Here is a 16,198-nt window from a genome sequence, read left to right on the forward strand (position 1 = left end):
AGAGAAGATGATATGTTGACTGACGCTGACGTCATAAAAGATTGCCGGAAGTCCTACTGCATTGGCAATGAAAGATGGCCGGGTTACTAAAAAAGGTACGTGTAGAGGTCATGTTCCTTTTAGTTTGTTAGGGATGTAAAGTGGCGGGTGAAACTCAGCAGAATGTCAGGCAACAGAGTCTGATGATGGTGGCAGCAGCAGCGGCAGCAGCGGCGGCGGCGGCCCGCAGCAGGCTACAGCTGTGCGAACGAGCCGTCAGCTTGAGAAGAAGTTTCTCCATGCTAACATTACTTACAGTTTGATAGGTTATCTTCACCTTAATTAAAATATCTATCTATCTATCTATCTATCTATCTATCTATCTATCTATCTATCTATCTATCTATCTATCTATCTATCTATCTATCTATCTATCTATCTATCTATCTATCTATCTATCTATCTATCTATCTATCTATCTATCTATCTATCTATCTATCTGATAGCTTTAATCGAACAATAAATTGTTACATTTCTGTTTAATAGAGAAAAACTGGGAAACTGATAATGTGACCGTTTGCGGCCACATTATTAAAACAAACTAACAAAAACAAATCAACTTCAGTTTGAATTGAGTTCTAGCATTTTTAATACACCTGCATTTTTCCCTGTTCTTTCTAAACTCTACACTTTCTCTTTCCATTATTGTACTTCGACAAAAATAGTCAAACCGGATAACAGTTTGACTATTATCCAGGGCTCAGCTTGCTGAAGAGTTGTTTAAGAGTAAGAGTTTAAGAGTTGTTCCTTTTAGATGTGTTCTCTTATATAAAAGTTCTTTTACCGCTGCTCAGTGAAGCTTACCTGATTGGGATTGGATAGTGGGAGTTTGTGGGTTTGTAGAACCTGAACTTACAGCATCTCTCCTGTTCCCTTCCAGACCACCGGCCTCGTTGGCCTCGCTGTCTCCCAGAATCCTCATGAGGTGAGCAGGGTGCAGTTTGGAATTTCTCAGCTGAAGTTATTCACTCAAAGATTTTCCTCTTTCTCAGCGTCTACGAATTCTTTATGCAAAGATCTTGGCATCGCTGCAGACCATGCCACAGGACGCCGCATACAGGAAGTACACAGAGCAGCTGGTTAACGAGCGCTTTCACCATGTGAAAACGGTCAGCAGACCCAGTTCACCATATCACTCAGCGATTATTCAATTAAAGATGAAGCTTTGATTTGCTTTCTGTTGACAGGAGCCAGATGTTGTGAAGCTAGAGCAGAAAATAAACGGTGGACAGATTGAAGAAGTCATCTTCCAGGTAGGAAACAAGAGTAACTGACAGCAAAAGACGCTGGCTGTTCCAGACTGTTGGCTTGAACAAGGAGCAAGTTCAAACCAAATATTGGTTTCAAGATGTCAAAGATTCAGGACTGAAACTCAAACTTGAAAAAAAAGTCAGAAAAGCTGTTGGAATGGTCAACACAGCAAATCTTTTCGTCTAGAAAGGTCAGGATGCTGCGTACAGGAAGTATGACCACGTGAAAACAAACATTCTTGATCTCATTTGTGATTGAAACAGAAAAAAAGTGGATACTGGAACTCCACCCAGTATCCGATGATACTGGAACTCCACCCAGTATCCGATGATACTGGAACTCCACCCAGTATCCGATGATACTGGAACTCCACCCAGTATCCGATGATACTGGAACTCCACCCAGTAGCCGATGATACTGGAACTCCACCCAGTAGCCGATGATACTGGAACTCCACCCAGTATCCGATGATACTGGAACTCCACCCAGTAGCCGATGATACTGGAACTCCACCCAGTAGCCGATGATACTGGAACTCCACCCAGTAGCCGATGATACTGGAACTCCACCCAGTAGCCGATGATACTGGAATCTGCTGCAGTAGATGATCAGTGAAATGTTTGATCAACCAAATGTTTTGAATGGGTTTATAATTCTGGACATTTTTTGTTTGCTCTACTTGTTTTTTTTTTTTAAATCCAGCATGTGTGAGATGTATAATGTTATCAATTCTACAATATTTATCAATCTTTTTTCCTTGTAAAGTATCGATTTTTCATCCGCGAGTACAAGACATTAAATCCTACATTAAATGCCTGGTGTTCCAACTTGCACATTTATATTAAAAATGATGTAACAAAATTGAGAAATTCCATTATATAAGTGAATAAAACAAAAAAGGTTCCTTTTCTCCATAATATATAATACTTAATCAATCAATTAATTTACTTAATCAAAGTAAATGTATAACACAAAAAATTATTACACTATCAGTTCAATTGAATTACTCTGTCCCTCTAAAATCTTTTTAAAAATTGTGAAAATGTATTGAATTGTACCGCTTGCTGAATATTGTGATACAATATATATATATATTGTATCGTGACAATAGTGTATCGGTACAGCTATAACAGATACAGATGTATTTTATATGACAAGGAGTATTTAAAAGGTTTTTAGTCCACAAGGAACAAAAGTGGAATAATTTAGAAGTGACTAAAGACATGAGCTGATAATCAGAATAAGCTTAGAAACTTTGGAGGAGGAACATTGTTTTGAACATTGAAAGCTGGATGCAACATTCAGTGGATTTTAATGCAACAGCAAACTAAGATTGTTGCTCTGCTGACGGATCGTGTTCTGTGTTGCAGGCGGAGTGTGAACTGAGTCTGTCCAGGAAGATGGCTGACTGGAAACCATGGGAGCCACTGGTGGAGGAGGCTCCACCCAACCAGTGGAAGTGGCCCATCTGAAATGAGTTCATCTGTCATTCTGTTGCTGTGTGTGTGAGTTCTGCTTCTAATAAAGAAAAGTCTAGAAGAAACATTAGTTCCTTTATTCTCAAAGTTTACTCAAAGTGTTGTACATGGAAACATCAGCGCCTGTTCCTGCACAGGATCCAGAAAATGTATATGACATGTAGTGACAGTAAGAAATTCTGCTTCTGACAGCAGCACCACTGCTGGATCCTTCAGGCTTTGGGCCCCTGAGCAGCACTGGTGGCCCTCTGTAACAGCTGCAACATGATGGGATAGATGGAAGCAAACTCTTTTCCCTGCCGAGCTCTCACCAACTGCACGTAGGCCTCCAGGGCCCCCCTGTGGAGACAGACACACACACACACACACAGTCTTCTAATTGATGTTAGCAGAGGAGTTCCTGTCTGACTGCACCTGTAAATCTGGGAAAGGACTTTATTAGAGTAAAGCTGTTATGGATGGGGAGACTGACTGGGTTTTTAGTCCAGTTGCGGGTTACCATGGCAGCGTGCAGACACAGTCAGTGTTGGAAATCAGACAAGGTGGATTTGTTGGAAATTTGTTGAGAATTTGACCAGAGGAGGTTCCTCTGGTTCCTCTGGAAAACTGCCAGAACGAGTCCAGTTTGGACTGAAGCAGTGAATGAATGGAACATTTAAACAGAAAATAAAGAGTTCTAAAATCCAGACCTTTGCAGAGTGAGGAGGAACTCTGAATGTGAGACTGAAGTGCCTCCTATACCTCCACAAATTGCTAGTTAAAGTCAAGTGATGACCACTAGAGGTCATCACTGCCCACAAATACAATCCTACTGAGACTGAAAAGGTGAATGGTGAGAGAAGAGAGGAGCAGACCTGATGAGGGCGAGTCTGTCTCTCTCAGAGGGGTGATCATCCAGCCACTGGGAATAACGTGCAATGGACCACTCTGCTCTCTGTGGAGGGGCAAGCAAAGTCCTGTATCATCCCAAACTATGTGTGTGTATGCGTGTGTGTGTTTGTATTTATATAGACCTGATGAGGTGATTTGAGCTCAGATGGGGCTCTGGTGAAGAGAAAGTGAAGCACGGTGCTGTAGGGGATCAGGTCACCTACTGCAGGACTGCTGGCAATCAGTTCACTGGTCTGAAACAGCAGAGGTCTGAAACACAACACACACAACGTTTCTTATTGCACACACACAGTGTCCAAAACTTTCAGCAATGAAAACCTTAATGAAAAGCTGAAAGGTCTGACTGTTCTTTTGTACATCTACTACAAGAAGAGATAAAAACATGGCTGGATGGAACAGAGCAGCATCTCTTCAGCTTTTTATTGATCACACAAATAGTGTCTATTTTTCATTTCAGCTCATAAAAAGGGGGCATACAAATAAAGGACCAACAAATGGTCTCATCTGACCTAAATTGCAAATATGGGAGGATTTTCTTTTTAAGGATTTTTGGTTTCTTGCAAAGGTCTCCCCCCCGGCGGGGACTCAAACTTGTGACGGCAGCGTCAAAGCCTGAGGCGACAGACCCTCAGCCACGCGGTGGCTGGGAGGATTTTCATTTGTAATGTCCTGAAACCACTCAGCAAACATCTAGGCTATGTTTCCATAAAAGCTCAGTCACAGGTTTCATGGCTGGCATTTACTTCATTCGGTACACATGGTTAAAATAGAGCAGGATGTGAACCAACTAATTACTAAAATAACCCACTTTGGTTCTTTGTTATACAAGTAAGGGAGTAATTTGCAGTCGGAGGGCACAGACCTGAAAGAGCGCAACATCCTGTACGGCTTCCCCAAATCGGACACTCTCCTGCACAGAGGGGCTACAGCCATCTCCATCTGACACACAGATTCACACATTAATAATGCAGCATGCACTATAAGCACTATTACAACACAGTCTGGAAGGGCTTGGACTCTGAACTGGACTCTGAACTGGACTCTGAACTGGACTCTGAACTGGACTCTGAACTGGACTCTGAACTGGACTCTGAACTGTCCAAGCCCCACATTTCAGCAGATCCTTACCTGTGCAAAGTCAGCAGCCAGCCTCATTTTGCCTCCTTCCCCCAGGGGGCGCAGCAGGCTAGCATGGCGAAGGAACAGCTCAATGGCTCTCTGGGCGATGGACTCCGTGTTGTCATAGACGAAATCCACACACTGGAAATGTTTGAAGTAGTCGGCCATTACTCTGGAGATGAAACCCTGCAGCTCCTTCATGTACAGGGAGCATGGAACATCTGGCTTATCAGGGCTGGACAGAGGCCTGGAAAACACACAAAAAACACACACAGACACAATTGATGAGGAGATGATGTAACAAACAAAAATATTTAATATTAGCATAAAGCTGCTCAGAGCAGCTGAAGTCTGCACAAATGTTGAGTTTTCCAAGTTCTCCTTCTCCCAACTAAAAATTGATGTGAAACCACTTTTATTTTCTTGAGTTAACAGAATGTGAAATGAGAGCTAATCTAATCGTCTCTCTTTGAGGCGTCATTCAGAAAGGATCACAATGTCTCTCTTCTGATATTGTGTGTTGGTGACAAAAGTAAAAAAAAAAAAAAGTCAACTTTTAATACTCTTGCTGTTGAGTACATTTAATGTTAACAGTGAACATCAAAACTTGATTTTGTAAATAACCCTATTACAAACTTAGGAAAACTATTTCCTAAATATTCATTTCAACCCAAACACCTCACTGGGTTCAAATAGAAGTTTGTGCCTCTAGATAAAAGTGGAGGCCAGACAAACTTTCACTTCAATACAGCATGAAAAACAAAACAACTTCAAACTGCAACAGCAGAAGCTTGGCATGTTTCAAAGATCCAGTCAGAACACACTCAGCCTGTGACTGAGAGCATCTTTCTTATTTCACAGAGGAACAAAACAGACAGTAAATGTCTCACCCTGAGAAGTCTTCTTGGTGAAGTGTGATGATGATGGCCTCAATAGAGTCGCTCACAGACTGCAGCAGAGGCTGCACTGCGCTGCTCATCAGGGCCTGAACTCCCTGAGGTCAAATCAGGTCAACAGTTAAACAGCCACATTGACAGAGGAACAGTATCTCTGTATGTTAGAGAAACGTTTGTGTTATTATATTATATGTTATATTTATGTTATATTTGTGTTTAAATGGTTTCAAAACCACTTAAAACACTGATATTAACTCCAGCCCATCCTGATTTCCTTGCCTTAAACTTGCAGGCAGGCAAACAAACTTTCAGGCTAAAACATCTCCAAGGAACCTGCAGCACTTCAGCAACAAATTATTGAGGAGTGACTGACTCGTTCTGACTCATTAAAATTGGTCCTAAGCAGAAAGGCACACAAATTAGAGACTACACTCCACAATCCCTTCTCTCTGTGCCCTTCTTCCAGTAAAGCTGATAAATAAAGACTACTAGCACTAAGAAAACCTTTAACAAAGCTGGACTGTACCAATTGTTAGATTTCCTCAGATAAACACATTTATTTATATTTAAAGATCTTAAGTACTGTTTTGAATTAAACCAAAAGAAACTTACCTTCCAGCTGTGTGCCATAAAGTTCTTTGAGGTAACATTTTAAAAAGAAAAAGACTGATCTGACCTGAATTGAAAACCACATAGTTCATAGTTGAATCATGAGAAAAGTTTGATACCTCCAAAGAAGACAAGAGGGCATCTACTGCAGCTGGTGGACTCGCTCCCAAAGCAGAAATAATCTGCAAATGAGAAAAAAACTTCTGTTAGCAAGGGCAAAAATAGTCCAGAACAGCACATGTTCACCAGGAAGACTGTCACTCTGATGAGAAGGTGCTAAAGCTTCTCATCAAAGCCTGCAGGTCAAAAACATGATTTTGAGGTTAAATTACCTGAACGAACAAAATAAATATAACATTAACTCTTTTCAAATATTTTATCAAGTCTGATAAGCCTGTCAGATTGAAGATTATGTGCTTATATATTTATATTTTAATAATATAGAATATTATTAATTTATATTAGCACATAAGCTAATATTTGAGCAAACCCTGAAGTTCTCTGACATTTGATTCTGAGATTATAATTGGCTGGAAGAAGGAGGGCAGAAATGATTTAAAGCCTCCTGTAAACACTGTAAACAAGAGTCATCCCATTGCTTGGTGTCAACCACCTCAATCAGGAGAAAGACCTTTGGTCATGTTTTCTAAAGGTAGCACTGACCAATAGACATGGCTATTTTTCAGTACAAATAGTCAGAACATGGGTAAGTAGTTCTGGTCCGATAAGTGCTGTTTAGTGAGAGAGCAGCGTGGTGTCTAATAAGTATTAGTGTGTAGTTGGATATGAATTTACAACTATAACATTTAGCACATTGGGCTGCACAGTGGCGCAATTAGTAGAGCTGTTGCCTTGCAGCAAGAAGGTCCTGGGTTCGATTCCCGGCCGGGGATCTTTCTGCATGGAGTTTGCATGTTCTCCCTGTGCATGGTGGGTTCTCTCCGGGTTCTCCGGCTTCCTCCCACAGTCCAAAAACATGACTGTCAGGTTAATTGGTTTCTCTAAATTCTCCCTAGGTGTGAGTGTGTGTGTGAATGGTTGTGTGTCTCTGTGTTGCCCTGTGACAGACTGGTGACCTGTCCAGGGTGAACCCGCCTCTCGCCCGGAACGCAGCTGGAGAGGAACCAGCAACCCTCCTGACCCCATTAGGGACGAAGGGTGAACAGAAAATGGATGGATGAATGGATGGATGGACATTTAGCACAGGGATAATACCAGATTATTTTCTGTATTATTTTACAGGTGTATTTAGAAAACCTGCTACATCCAGTAGCTCTGATGCAGCCCACCATGTTTTTGTATTCAAAGATGTTAAGTTGACAGGAAATGGAAAAATATTACTTGGTAATATGTTATTGGAGAACATTGCTGACAATACTGATAATATATACAACTATAGAATTTTAAAAACAACAAATCAAAAAAATACAATTAAAATAAATATCAATTATTTACACTTTGATTAAATCCAAATTAAGTCATCAGTTAGTGGACCTAAAAACACAATGTAATGCTGATCACATTTAGAGCTGCTTAGTCCAATGGTGAACAGACTAAGCAGCTGTCTAAGGGCCCCCAGGCCTCAAAGGGCCCCATAAACACTAATATTTTTACACAAACCACAGATACAGAACTATAACATGTTTATAGACAAACACGTATTAGTGTGTAGTTAGATATGAATTTACAACTATAAAATTTAGCACAGGGATAATACCAGATTATTATTTTGATTCAATATTAAATTAAATGTAAAATTTTAAGGAGCTGGCAAGTTTACTTTGTAAAAGTTCAAAGAACAATTTTTGAACATTGTAGTTATGTTTGGTTACCATAGCTACAGTCTGATGCTAAGAGTTTTAGTCTGATTTTGAGCTCTTTGTTCATAAATACATCTTAGTAAACTACAATTATCACTGACTGCTTTTAAGGGTGGCCAATTGAACTAGGCCCCTGCCCCAGATTTCTCTAATGCCTTGTTGAAATGCTGTTAGTGGTAATGACGTTCTAATTCTGCTCAAGGCCTCATACAACCTTGGACTGGCCCTGCATGACGACCTAAATCTACTACACTGCACATCCCTCTGCTAGTTAAAGAGAGACAAACGGGGAGATTTAATTTATGTGGCTTTAGAAGCTCTTCCATTTTGCATCTATTGAGGTTTTTGATAAGCGCCACAGAAAGTGATTTGGTTGTCTGAGTTTTAGGGAGGAGTTTTCTCTGCCTGAAAGCGTTTGTTATGGTGCAGTCATGTCAAATCATATGACACCATATGCATCAGCATGATGCATGATGACATTTTATCTTATAAAATAAAATAAAAAATAAATAAATAAACCCAGCATGCTGCATGACTAACATGTGTCTACACAAAGACACACACAAATACAGCTCTGGAAAGAAATTAGAGACCACTGCACTGAACCCCATTGAAAACCTCATAGTTATCACCAAATATTAATTTCTGAACTCTTCCTGAGTTAAAACATTAGTATCATTGTTTCAAAACGAATATAAACTTTTCTTTGCATTATTTCACACCTGAAAGCACTACGTGTTTTTTGTTGTTTTGACCATTTATCATTTTTCTGCAAATAAATGCTAAACAAATAATTACTAAATGCTAAATTCTTACTTAGGAATTTCAGAGACTTGTCAGTAGTAGTTCAAGAAGAACTGTCTCCCCTCAGACCTGCTGCAGGCCTTATATAGTATATACTCCATAGAGAGTGTGCTCACGTACAGTCTGTGTGTCTGGTATGGCAGCAGCACATCCTCAGACAAGAAGGCGCTCCAGAGGGATGTCAGGACAGCAGAGAGAACCATAGGCTGCCCCCTCCCCACCATGGAACAGATTTACAATTCCAGGCTCCGCAAGAAAGTTCTGGACATTTTAAATGACTCTTCACACCCTGGCCATGGTCTCTTCCAGCTGCTGCCATCAGGCAAGAGATACAGAGCAATAAAAACCAGGACAAATCGCCTAAAAACAGTTTCTACCCGATGACAATCATGGCACTAAATTCAAAGGCATAAGAACTTCTGCTCTTGACATCACTCTGTTAAAAATGTAAATTCTGTTTACTCTGAGACACCTCCAGGTGCTGCAACCATCTTCTGATGTCAATTTATTTCTTGTTTTGTGTTGTTTCTTCATCTTTTTATGTATGTATATTTATATTGTGTGTTGTGTATGTGTATATAACCTGCACTTTAACTTGAGTCAAGCACGGTCTCAATCTGGTTGTAATTTGTTGATGACATTGACAAATAAAGCTTATCTTATCTAGTTCATGGAACTATTGACAGAACAATGTTCATTTTATTCAGACAGCAGTAAAATCAGAGAACCTGATTAAGTTTTTTCCACAGCTACATGTAAGTATGAATAGATGTGGAGACATGTCTTACTTTACAGATTTATTCTTGTGTGTATTCCATTAAAGTAGATATAGCAATTGATATGAATGTATTTTATAAGGTTTTTGTTTCTTTTATATATGTTCAGTTTTGTGTGTGTATGAGCACAGATTCATACTAGAGTTACTGTGGATATGTTCCACACAGTGGTTGTGACATGTCTGGAATAAATCAGTCAAATCAAATCAAATCAGGCAGTGAGCTTATTGAGTGTTTTGTAGGCATGAGGAATATTTGGTATTGGATTAGGTGTTGAATCAGGAGCCAGTAGAGATTTTGAAGAACTGGGGTGATGTGGTTCCTGGAGTGAGTGCAGGGCAGCTGAGAACCTGCTGCAGTTTTTGCAGATGCGTAGCGGGAAGTTAGAAAGATGCAGGTGATGGTATTGATGTGAGATTAGAAAAAGTCACAAATCATCCAAAAAACTGCATCAAAAAAGCTAAGTTTCTGCTAGTTTGAAATTGCAGAAAGTAAAAGTTTGAACTAGACATTACGATTGTTTGAACTTCTTGCTTCTCTCTCTCCATCCATGACGCCTCCTTTTCAACTCCTCTGGGATTCCTGGCTTCAGTTGTGCTATTATTTCAGCTTTTGCAATATTAATCAGCTGCTCCCTGTTGTAATTCCACCCTGTTGCTATGGTTACCCATCGTAAGGAAAGCGCAAAAAAAAAAAACTCAGTCCATTTGCACAGCATCCAAAACAAGAAGAAATGCTTGTCCAAAGAAAACAGAAAAAAAAATCCTGAGAGGCAGAAATGAAAGTTTGAATAAAGAAAAAATCTCAATGAAAGTCACAGAGCTAATGGGTTGCATTAGCAGAATTCTAGAAATAGAATTAGATTTTTATGCACCCTTGTCAAAGATTTCAGCATTTATTTTCACCAACCTTACAGGCTTCTCCAACTCCACAGTAAAAGTAGCTTACAGCTGTTGTACACCACATGAAACAGCAAGTCAAACTACCACACTACCAACACAAACAGTTGGTGTAATTCAGTAAGTTAATTGGAAATTCTCCTCTGTTACCTTAGCAACAGCCTGTTGTAGGCGGTACAGAGAGTTGACCACAGTAACATTTCTTCTTTGCCCCTCTGTCAATGGTCCAATCACCTGACTGGCATCTCCTTGAGTACAGAGCTGTGGACAGGAAGGACACAAAGGGTTCAATTAGTTACAGAGTGCAAAGTTAAGCTTACAGACCGAAGACATAATCAGCAAATGTTAGAAATAATTCCCCACATCTCTCCCTCTGCTCTAGCAATTGGGCAACAAGCTATATTTGATCTGTACCATTGCAGAAATAAAATATCCCAAAAGAACTATTTTTTTGTAGTTGTCAGAAACTAAAAAAAGATAGACTGCCTAAATTACCTACTACAGGTAATTTGGTTGTAGTAATCATTAGGTTTCTACAGAAAAGAGACCATGTTAAGAATCTTGCTGTTGTGAAGGGATTTTTTATTTCAGTTCACCAATGTTTCCAGATCTTCATTTCCACAAGCATATCTTCAGTTCTGGTCTGAAATGACGTTTTCCTGTTCTGCTGTATTTTGGGTTATGGTAGTAACCTAAAAGTTCACATCAAGAGACAGTCTTATCTTGACTTTAGAGTCTTTCAACATGCAGAGAATTTCATGGTGAACTTAAGGACTAAACAAGCCCTAAGGATACATGAGTGGAGATAAGGTATAAGACACTGGACTGTGTTTGAGGTCCAACAGGCTGCTGTACATACCAGCTGCTCAGACTTCACACAGAAGAGTTGGATGGTTTTTGCAGCATTCTTGGCCACAGCAAGAGAGAGGTTTGGATCCACTGATGCCACATTCATCTCACTGGAAATAAAACAGTCTCAGTCAAATGTAGCTTAGTAGAAGCTTTTAATTAATGACTCGTACATATAACGTATTTCTATGGAAACAACCCAACATTTCGTATGAGCTCATAATATTGATCTCTGACATCAAATCAAATCAAACTTTATTTGTATAGCACATTTCAGCAGCAAGTCATTTCAAAGAGCTTTACATCAAATCAAACACAAAAACACAATGCAACAACAAAAACACAACACCAAGTCAAATTCCATCAATAAATTTCTAATTGATCACGTTTCAAATAAAACTCTAAACAAGGGAGGTTTTAGTTGAGATTTAAAGGAAGTCAGTGTTTCAGCTGTTTTACAGTTTCCTGGAAGTTTGTTCCAAATTTGTGGTGCATAGATGCTGAATGCTGATTCTCCTCGTTTGGTTCTGGTTCTGGGGATGCAGAGCAGAACCAGAACCAGAACCTGAGAGTTCTGGAAGGTTGATACAACAGCAGCAGATCTTTAATGTATTGTGGTGCTAAACCATTCAGTGATTTATAAACTAACAACAGTATTTTAAAGTCTATTCTTTGAGCTACAGGGAGCCAGTGGAGAGACTTTAAAACTGGTGTTATGTGCTCTATCTTCCTGGTTTTAGTCAGAACGTGAGCATCAATATTATATCCTTGACGTTTACATTACAGAGGAGAGAGTGCTGCTATTTTACATTTGAACAAAATAAGTGACAAAAATATACCTGAATTTTCAACTAAGAATGATAGAGAAGAAACAGTAAATGTTAACAAAAGTTCAGGAAAGTTAGGAAAATTTAAATTAGCTCTGCCACCCACTAACTTTAATAGTGACAACAAAAGTTACAACATGTTTATTCAATCAAGACTTTTACTGGACCTGCTGGGAGAAAAGTCACTTTTATGGAACAGAATCACACCTTCTAACAGAAGTTTTCCTCTCTCAGAAACTCTGATTCTTTTGGATATTTGTGTTTTTGTGACAAAAACAAATTCTGTTTGTTTAATGGCATATCAATTTAGAACAAAAGTCATCCGAAGGCACTCAAGAGTTACATGGAACATCTAGTGGAATACAAAGGTTAGTAAATTTATCTTTCATTTATTTTTGCATTTTAGAAAAAAAATGCAAAAAAGAATTTCATGGTGAACTTAAGGAATAAACAAGCCCACATTATTACCCCTCTGCTACCGTGCTAACATGAGGTGTGAGGTTTGTGATAGAAATTTCGCATCTCATTCATTCATTATCTCACTGTGATAATAATTTGGATTGATCTTGTCAAAGAGCAGAATTTGTGTTGGTGGGGTTCAGACCTGCAGTAGCCACAGAAAACTAAACTGTAAAAACCGTCTAAAAACTTGCAAAAACAATTTTCTGATTGAGAAATTTCAAGCTGTCAGTTAATTTAGAACGTTCTTCTTTCAATTATATTTAAAATAAAAAATAAAGTTAGATTTTTTTTCACACATGTGACACATTGAAACTTCTAGTACATGTGTGCTATAAGACAATCAGCTGGCATGTAGTGAACTCACCTGCTGATGGTTTTTATGATGCTTTCCAGCTCATCATTGGAGGGTGGGTTACGCCCCCCCATGGGGAACACCAGGTTGATGGGATCAAACAGACGGGACAGGGACTTGGAGAGGTATGCTGCCTCATACGGCTGCAGAGAGTCCTTCAGGGCCTTTTCTGGACTGCATAAATGCACACACACACACGCACACACACACACACACACACACACACACACACACACACACACCGGATCAAATAATGTCACAGACATTCAATCTCTCAGGCGGCAATGCAGTAAAAACCAGCATCATTCTGTAACAGATATTGCCTCATCAAACCATGGTCAGTGAACATAGTTTGATGCTACCTCTACAAGTGCAAGTTAAAACTCTACCATACAAAGTGAAAACCCTTTAACACCAAACGCTTCTCTGGGCTTAAGCTCATCTGAGATGGACTGATACAAAGTGGAATAGTGTCCTGTAGTCTGATGAGTCCACACTTTTGGAAATCAATGGCTTTGTGACCTTTGGGACAAGGAAGAAATGACTGTTCAGACTGATGTCCAGAGAAAAATCAAAGGCCAGCGTCTGTAAGGTCATGTGGGTGTATTAGTGGGCCTGTCGTGATAAACAATAACTCAATTATTCACACTATAAATCAAAATGGGCTCAATAATAAAAGGAGGGGAAAATAATCCCTTGTTTGTTTTTGTCGTGTCTCTCTCTCTTTCAACCAAGAGAATGACAGAAAGTTTCACTGTGGTGCATCAAGCTACGCCTCCCCTCTCATTTCTTTAGGAAGGGCTCAACATACAGGGAGCAGGCGGGTGGGTGGATGGAGGATTTTCCAACCTGGAAAAGTTGAACAATTTCAAACTTTTTTGTGTTCGGCGTAATGCATGAAGTACGCTGTTTGCTTGGCTGGATGAGGGCAAGAAATCATCACCTCGCTGCACAAACTCCATAGAAAATGAATAGAGAGGGAGCAGCACTGTTTCCTCTTAGATAATAAAAAAGTTCATCAAGAGAAAGTAGCATATCATCCACAGCCACTATAAATTCTTTATTTGTTCAGGATTGCAGGAATACATAAAACAACAATAACACCATTAAAACCTCAAAGTGGAATAGGTGAATGCCTGAGAGTGAATGTACATTTTTGTAGGTACATGGAAGTTACATAGCAGCCTGCTTCTCTTTATTGAAAATAATGTTTTTTTAAAAATAGAGCAGACAATTCTACCAATCTGCAGAAACGACGGAGGAGGCCGTTGCTATTAAACAGGGACAGTGTGTTTTTACTGTTGCTGTACAACTCATCATTTTGGTATTAGAGAGTGTTAGCATCAAACAGTGAGACACTAATACTCTGAAAAATGCTTTGCCACCCAGCTTCATTCCAGACTAAAGTGGCTTTATCTGGTTCAGTTGGTTAATTTGAATGAACTCACTTGTAGTCCTGTTTTCCATGTGTGAACAGGTCCTGGCTCTCTATTTCTGCGGTAGTGATGTCCAGCGGCGTGTCCAACCCCCCACTGCTGGTCAGAGCCCCCTGCAGGCTTGTGCTGTAGTGCTGCAGACGGCGCCACAGCTCATTGTACAGTCGCAGAAGTTTCGGGTACTCTCCTTCAAAAGCTTGCTTGAGGAAAGAGGAGGCTGCAAAAGAAAACAAGGAAGTAGATAAACAAGCGTAAGAGTAACTTTTCAGCAAGGTATAGACTAGAGACTTTTTTAAAGTAAATAATTCCTTATTATTGATGAAAACAATCTTGTTCTATTGCCAGGTAAATTAACATGGGAAAAAACATCTTGTTATAAGTTAAATCAGAGATGGGATCGGGGGCAGCTTGACCGTATCGTTCGACACGTTTTCCTTCTCCGTCTCATACGGGTCAGTGACTTTGTTCATGTATCTTTCTCTCGTACAAAATATGTGGCCAAGATTGTCCACATATTTTCTTGTAACTGGTCTGGAAGCCATGGGTCTGCTATGCATTGAGCTGTACTGGAGCTTGCCTACTAAGATGGTGCAGATCATGTCTGGTTCAGATTTGTGGGAACTATGTATTCATTCAGCTTGTTTGCTAAAAAAATCACATAATCTACATTATAATTGTTCTTCTGTTCTTCTACATAAGAATTAACTGTAAAGAAATAAATAAATAAAGAAAGTAAAGAGGTTTTCTGGAACTCGGCAGGGTTGTCCTCTTTCGCCTCTACTATTTGCTATCAGCATTGAGCCCTTGGCAGAAAGAATACGGACAGACCCTAAAATTCATGGAGGAACAGCAGGTGGAGTCACCCATAAAATATCATTATATGCGGACGACATTATTTTGTATATTTCTGATCCTCTGAGCTCAATCCCTAGACTTATGACTAGTTTAAACGATTTTGGAGAAATCTCAGGCTATAAAGTTAATGAAACCAAGTCAGAAGCTTTGATGTTGGTGGGAAAATGGCCGACAGGTTTAGATAAAGAGGTCACTTTCAATTGGTCCAAGAGGGGATTCAAATATTTAGGTGTAACAATTTCACCACAAACCTCACAACTATTTAATGGAAATTTTAGTAGATTAATCACACAAGTAAAATCAGACCTGACTAGATGGGAGATTCTCCCTCTGTCCTTTTTGGGCAGAATAGAAACAGTGAGAATGAATGTACTCCCACGATTAATGTATCGATTTCAGGCACTTCCTATTTGGATACCTGCCTCCACTTTTAAAATTTTAGATAAAATTATTAATAACTTTATTTGACAAAGGAGGAAACCAAGAATCAGACAGAAATTATTGTTAAGCCCAAGAAGAAAAGGTGGCCTTGGTCTGCCTAATTTGAAATTGTACTACTGGGCAGCACAACTTCGCATTGTGGTCGAGTGGCTTGTACAGGATGAGGAGACCAACTGGATCGGTCTGGAGAACAATGCTTGCCCACTGGTACCTCTTGAAGCGATGCCATTTGTGGAGGGAAAAAATTGGAAGGATTTAAAAATTGAAAATGAGTGGATTAATTGTACATACAGAGTCTGGAGTCTAGTGAGGAAGAAAATAGGAGCATCTTTAACTACATCACATGATAAAGAAAGATTGAAGAATGTGTACATAATGGAAAAGATAACAGCAA

At 39.5% G+C, this 16,198-nt stretch overlaps 2 protein-coding genes across 3 annotated transcripts in view; one reads left to right on the plus strand and one right to left on the minus strand.

Moving 5' to 3' along the window:
• On the plus strand, window positions 1–2,833 carry ndufa5 (NADH:ubiquinone oxidoreductase subunit A5). Its single transcript, XM_044107555.1, has 5 exons — window positions 1–95; window positions 920–964; window positions 1,032–1,148; window positions 1,227–1,292; window positions 2,661–2,833. The coding sequence occupies exons 1-5, from the start codon at window positions 75–77 to the stop codon at window positions 2,760–2,762; spliced, it is 351 nt and encodes a 116-aa protein (XP_043963490.1). The 5' UTR covers window positions 1–74; the 3' UTR covers window positions 2,763–2,833.
• Window positions 2,831–16,198, minus strand: part of cog5 (component of oligomeric golgi complex 5) — a 56,897-nt gene continuing 43,529 nt past the window's right edge. For both annotated transcript variants that reach the window (XM_044107552.1, XM_044107551.1), the window contains exons 12-22: window positions 14,521–14,725; window positions 13,085–13,246; window positions 11,442–11,541; window positions 10,733–10,843; window positions 6,403–6,465; window positions 5,669–5,772; window positions 4,788–5,025; window positions 4,522–4,598; window positions 3,782–3,908; window positions 3,623–3,702; window positions 2,831–3,107 (exon numbers count right to left, since the gene is read on the minus strand). In XM_044107552.1, the coding sequence (XP_043963487.1) occupies window positions 2,981–3,107; window positions 3,623–3,702; window positions 3,782–3,908; window positions 4,522–4,598; window positions 4,788–5,025; window positions 5,669–5,772; window positions 6,403–6,465; window positions 10,733–10,843; window positions 11,442–11,541; window positions 13,085–13,246; window positions 14,521–14,725 (1,394 nt within the window). In that variant the 3' untranslated portion in view covers window positions 2,831–2,980. The remainder of the gene's footprint in view (window positions 3,108–3,622; window positions 3,703–3,781; window positions 3,909–4,521; window positions 4,599–4,787; window positions 5,026–5,668; window positions 5,773–6,402; window positions 6,466–10,732; window positions 10,844–11,441; window positions 11,542–13,084; window positions 13,247–14,520; window positions 14,726–16,198) is intronic.

This window comes from Gambusia affinis, linkage group LG23, assembly GCF_019740435.1.
Source record: "Gambusia affinis linkage group LG23, SWU_Gaff_1.0, whole genome shotgun sequence".
NCBI classification, from domain to species: Eukaryota; Metazoa; Chordata; class Actinopteri; order Cyprinodontiformes; family Poeciliidae; genus Gambusia; species Gambusia affinis.

Coding starts and splice junctions, on each gene's coding strand:
- ndufa5 (XM_044107555.1), top strand. CDS start 75: ATGGCCGGGTTACTAAAAAAG. Junction 96..919: donor TGGCCGGGTTACTAAAAAAG/GTACGTGTAGAG, acceptor GTTCCCTTCCAG/ACCACCGGCCTCGTTGGCCT. Junction 1,149..1,226: donor GCTTTCACCATGTGAAAACG/GTCAGCAGACCC, acceptor TTCTGTTGACAG/GAGCCAGATGTTGTGAAGCT.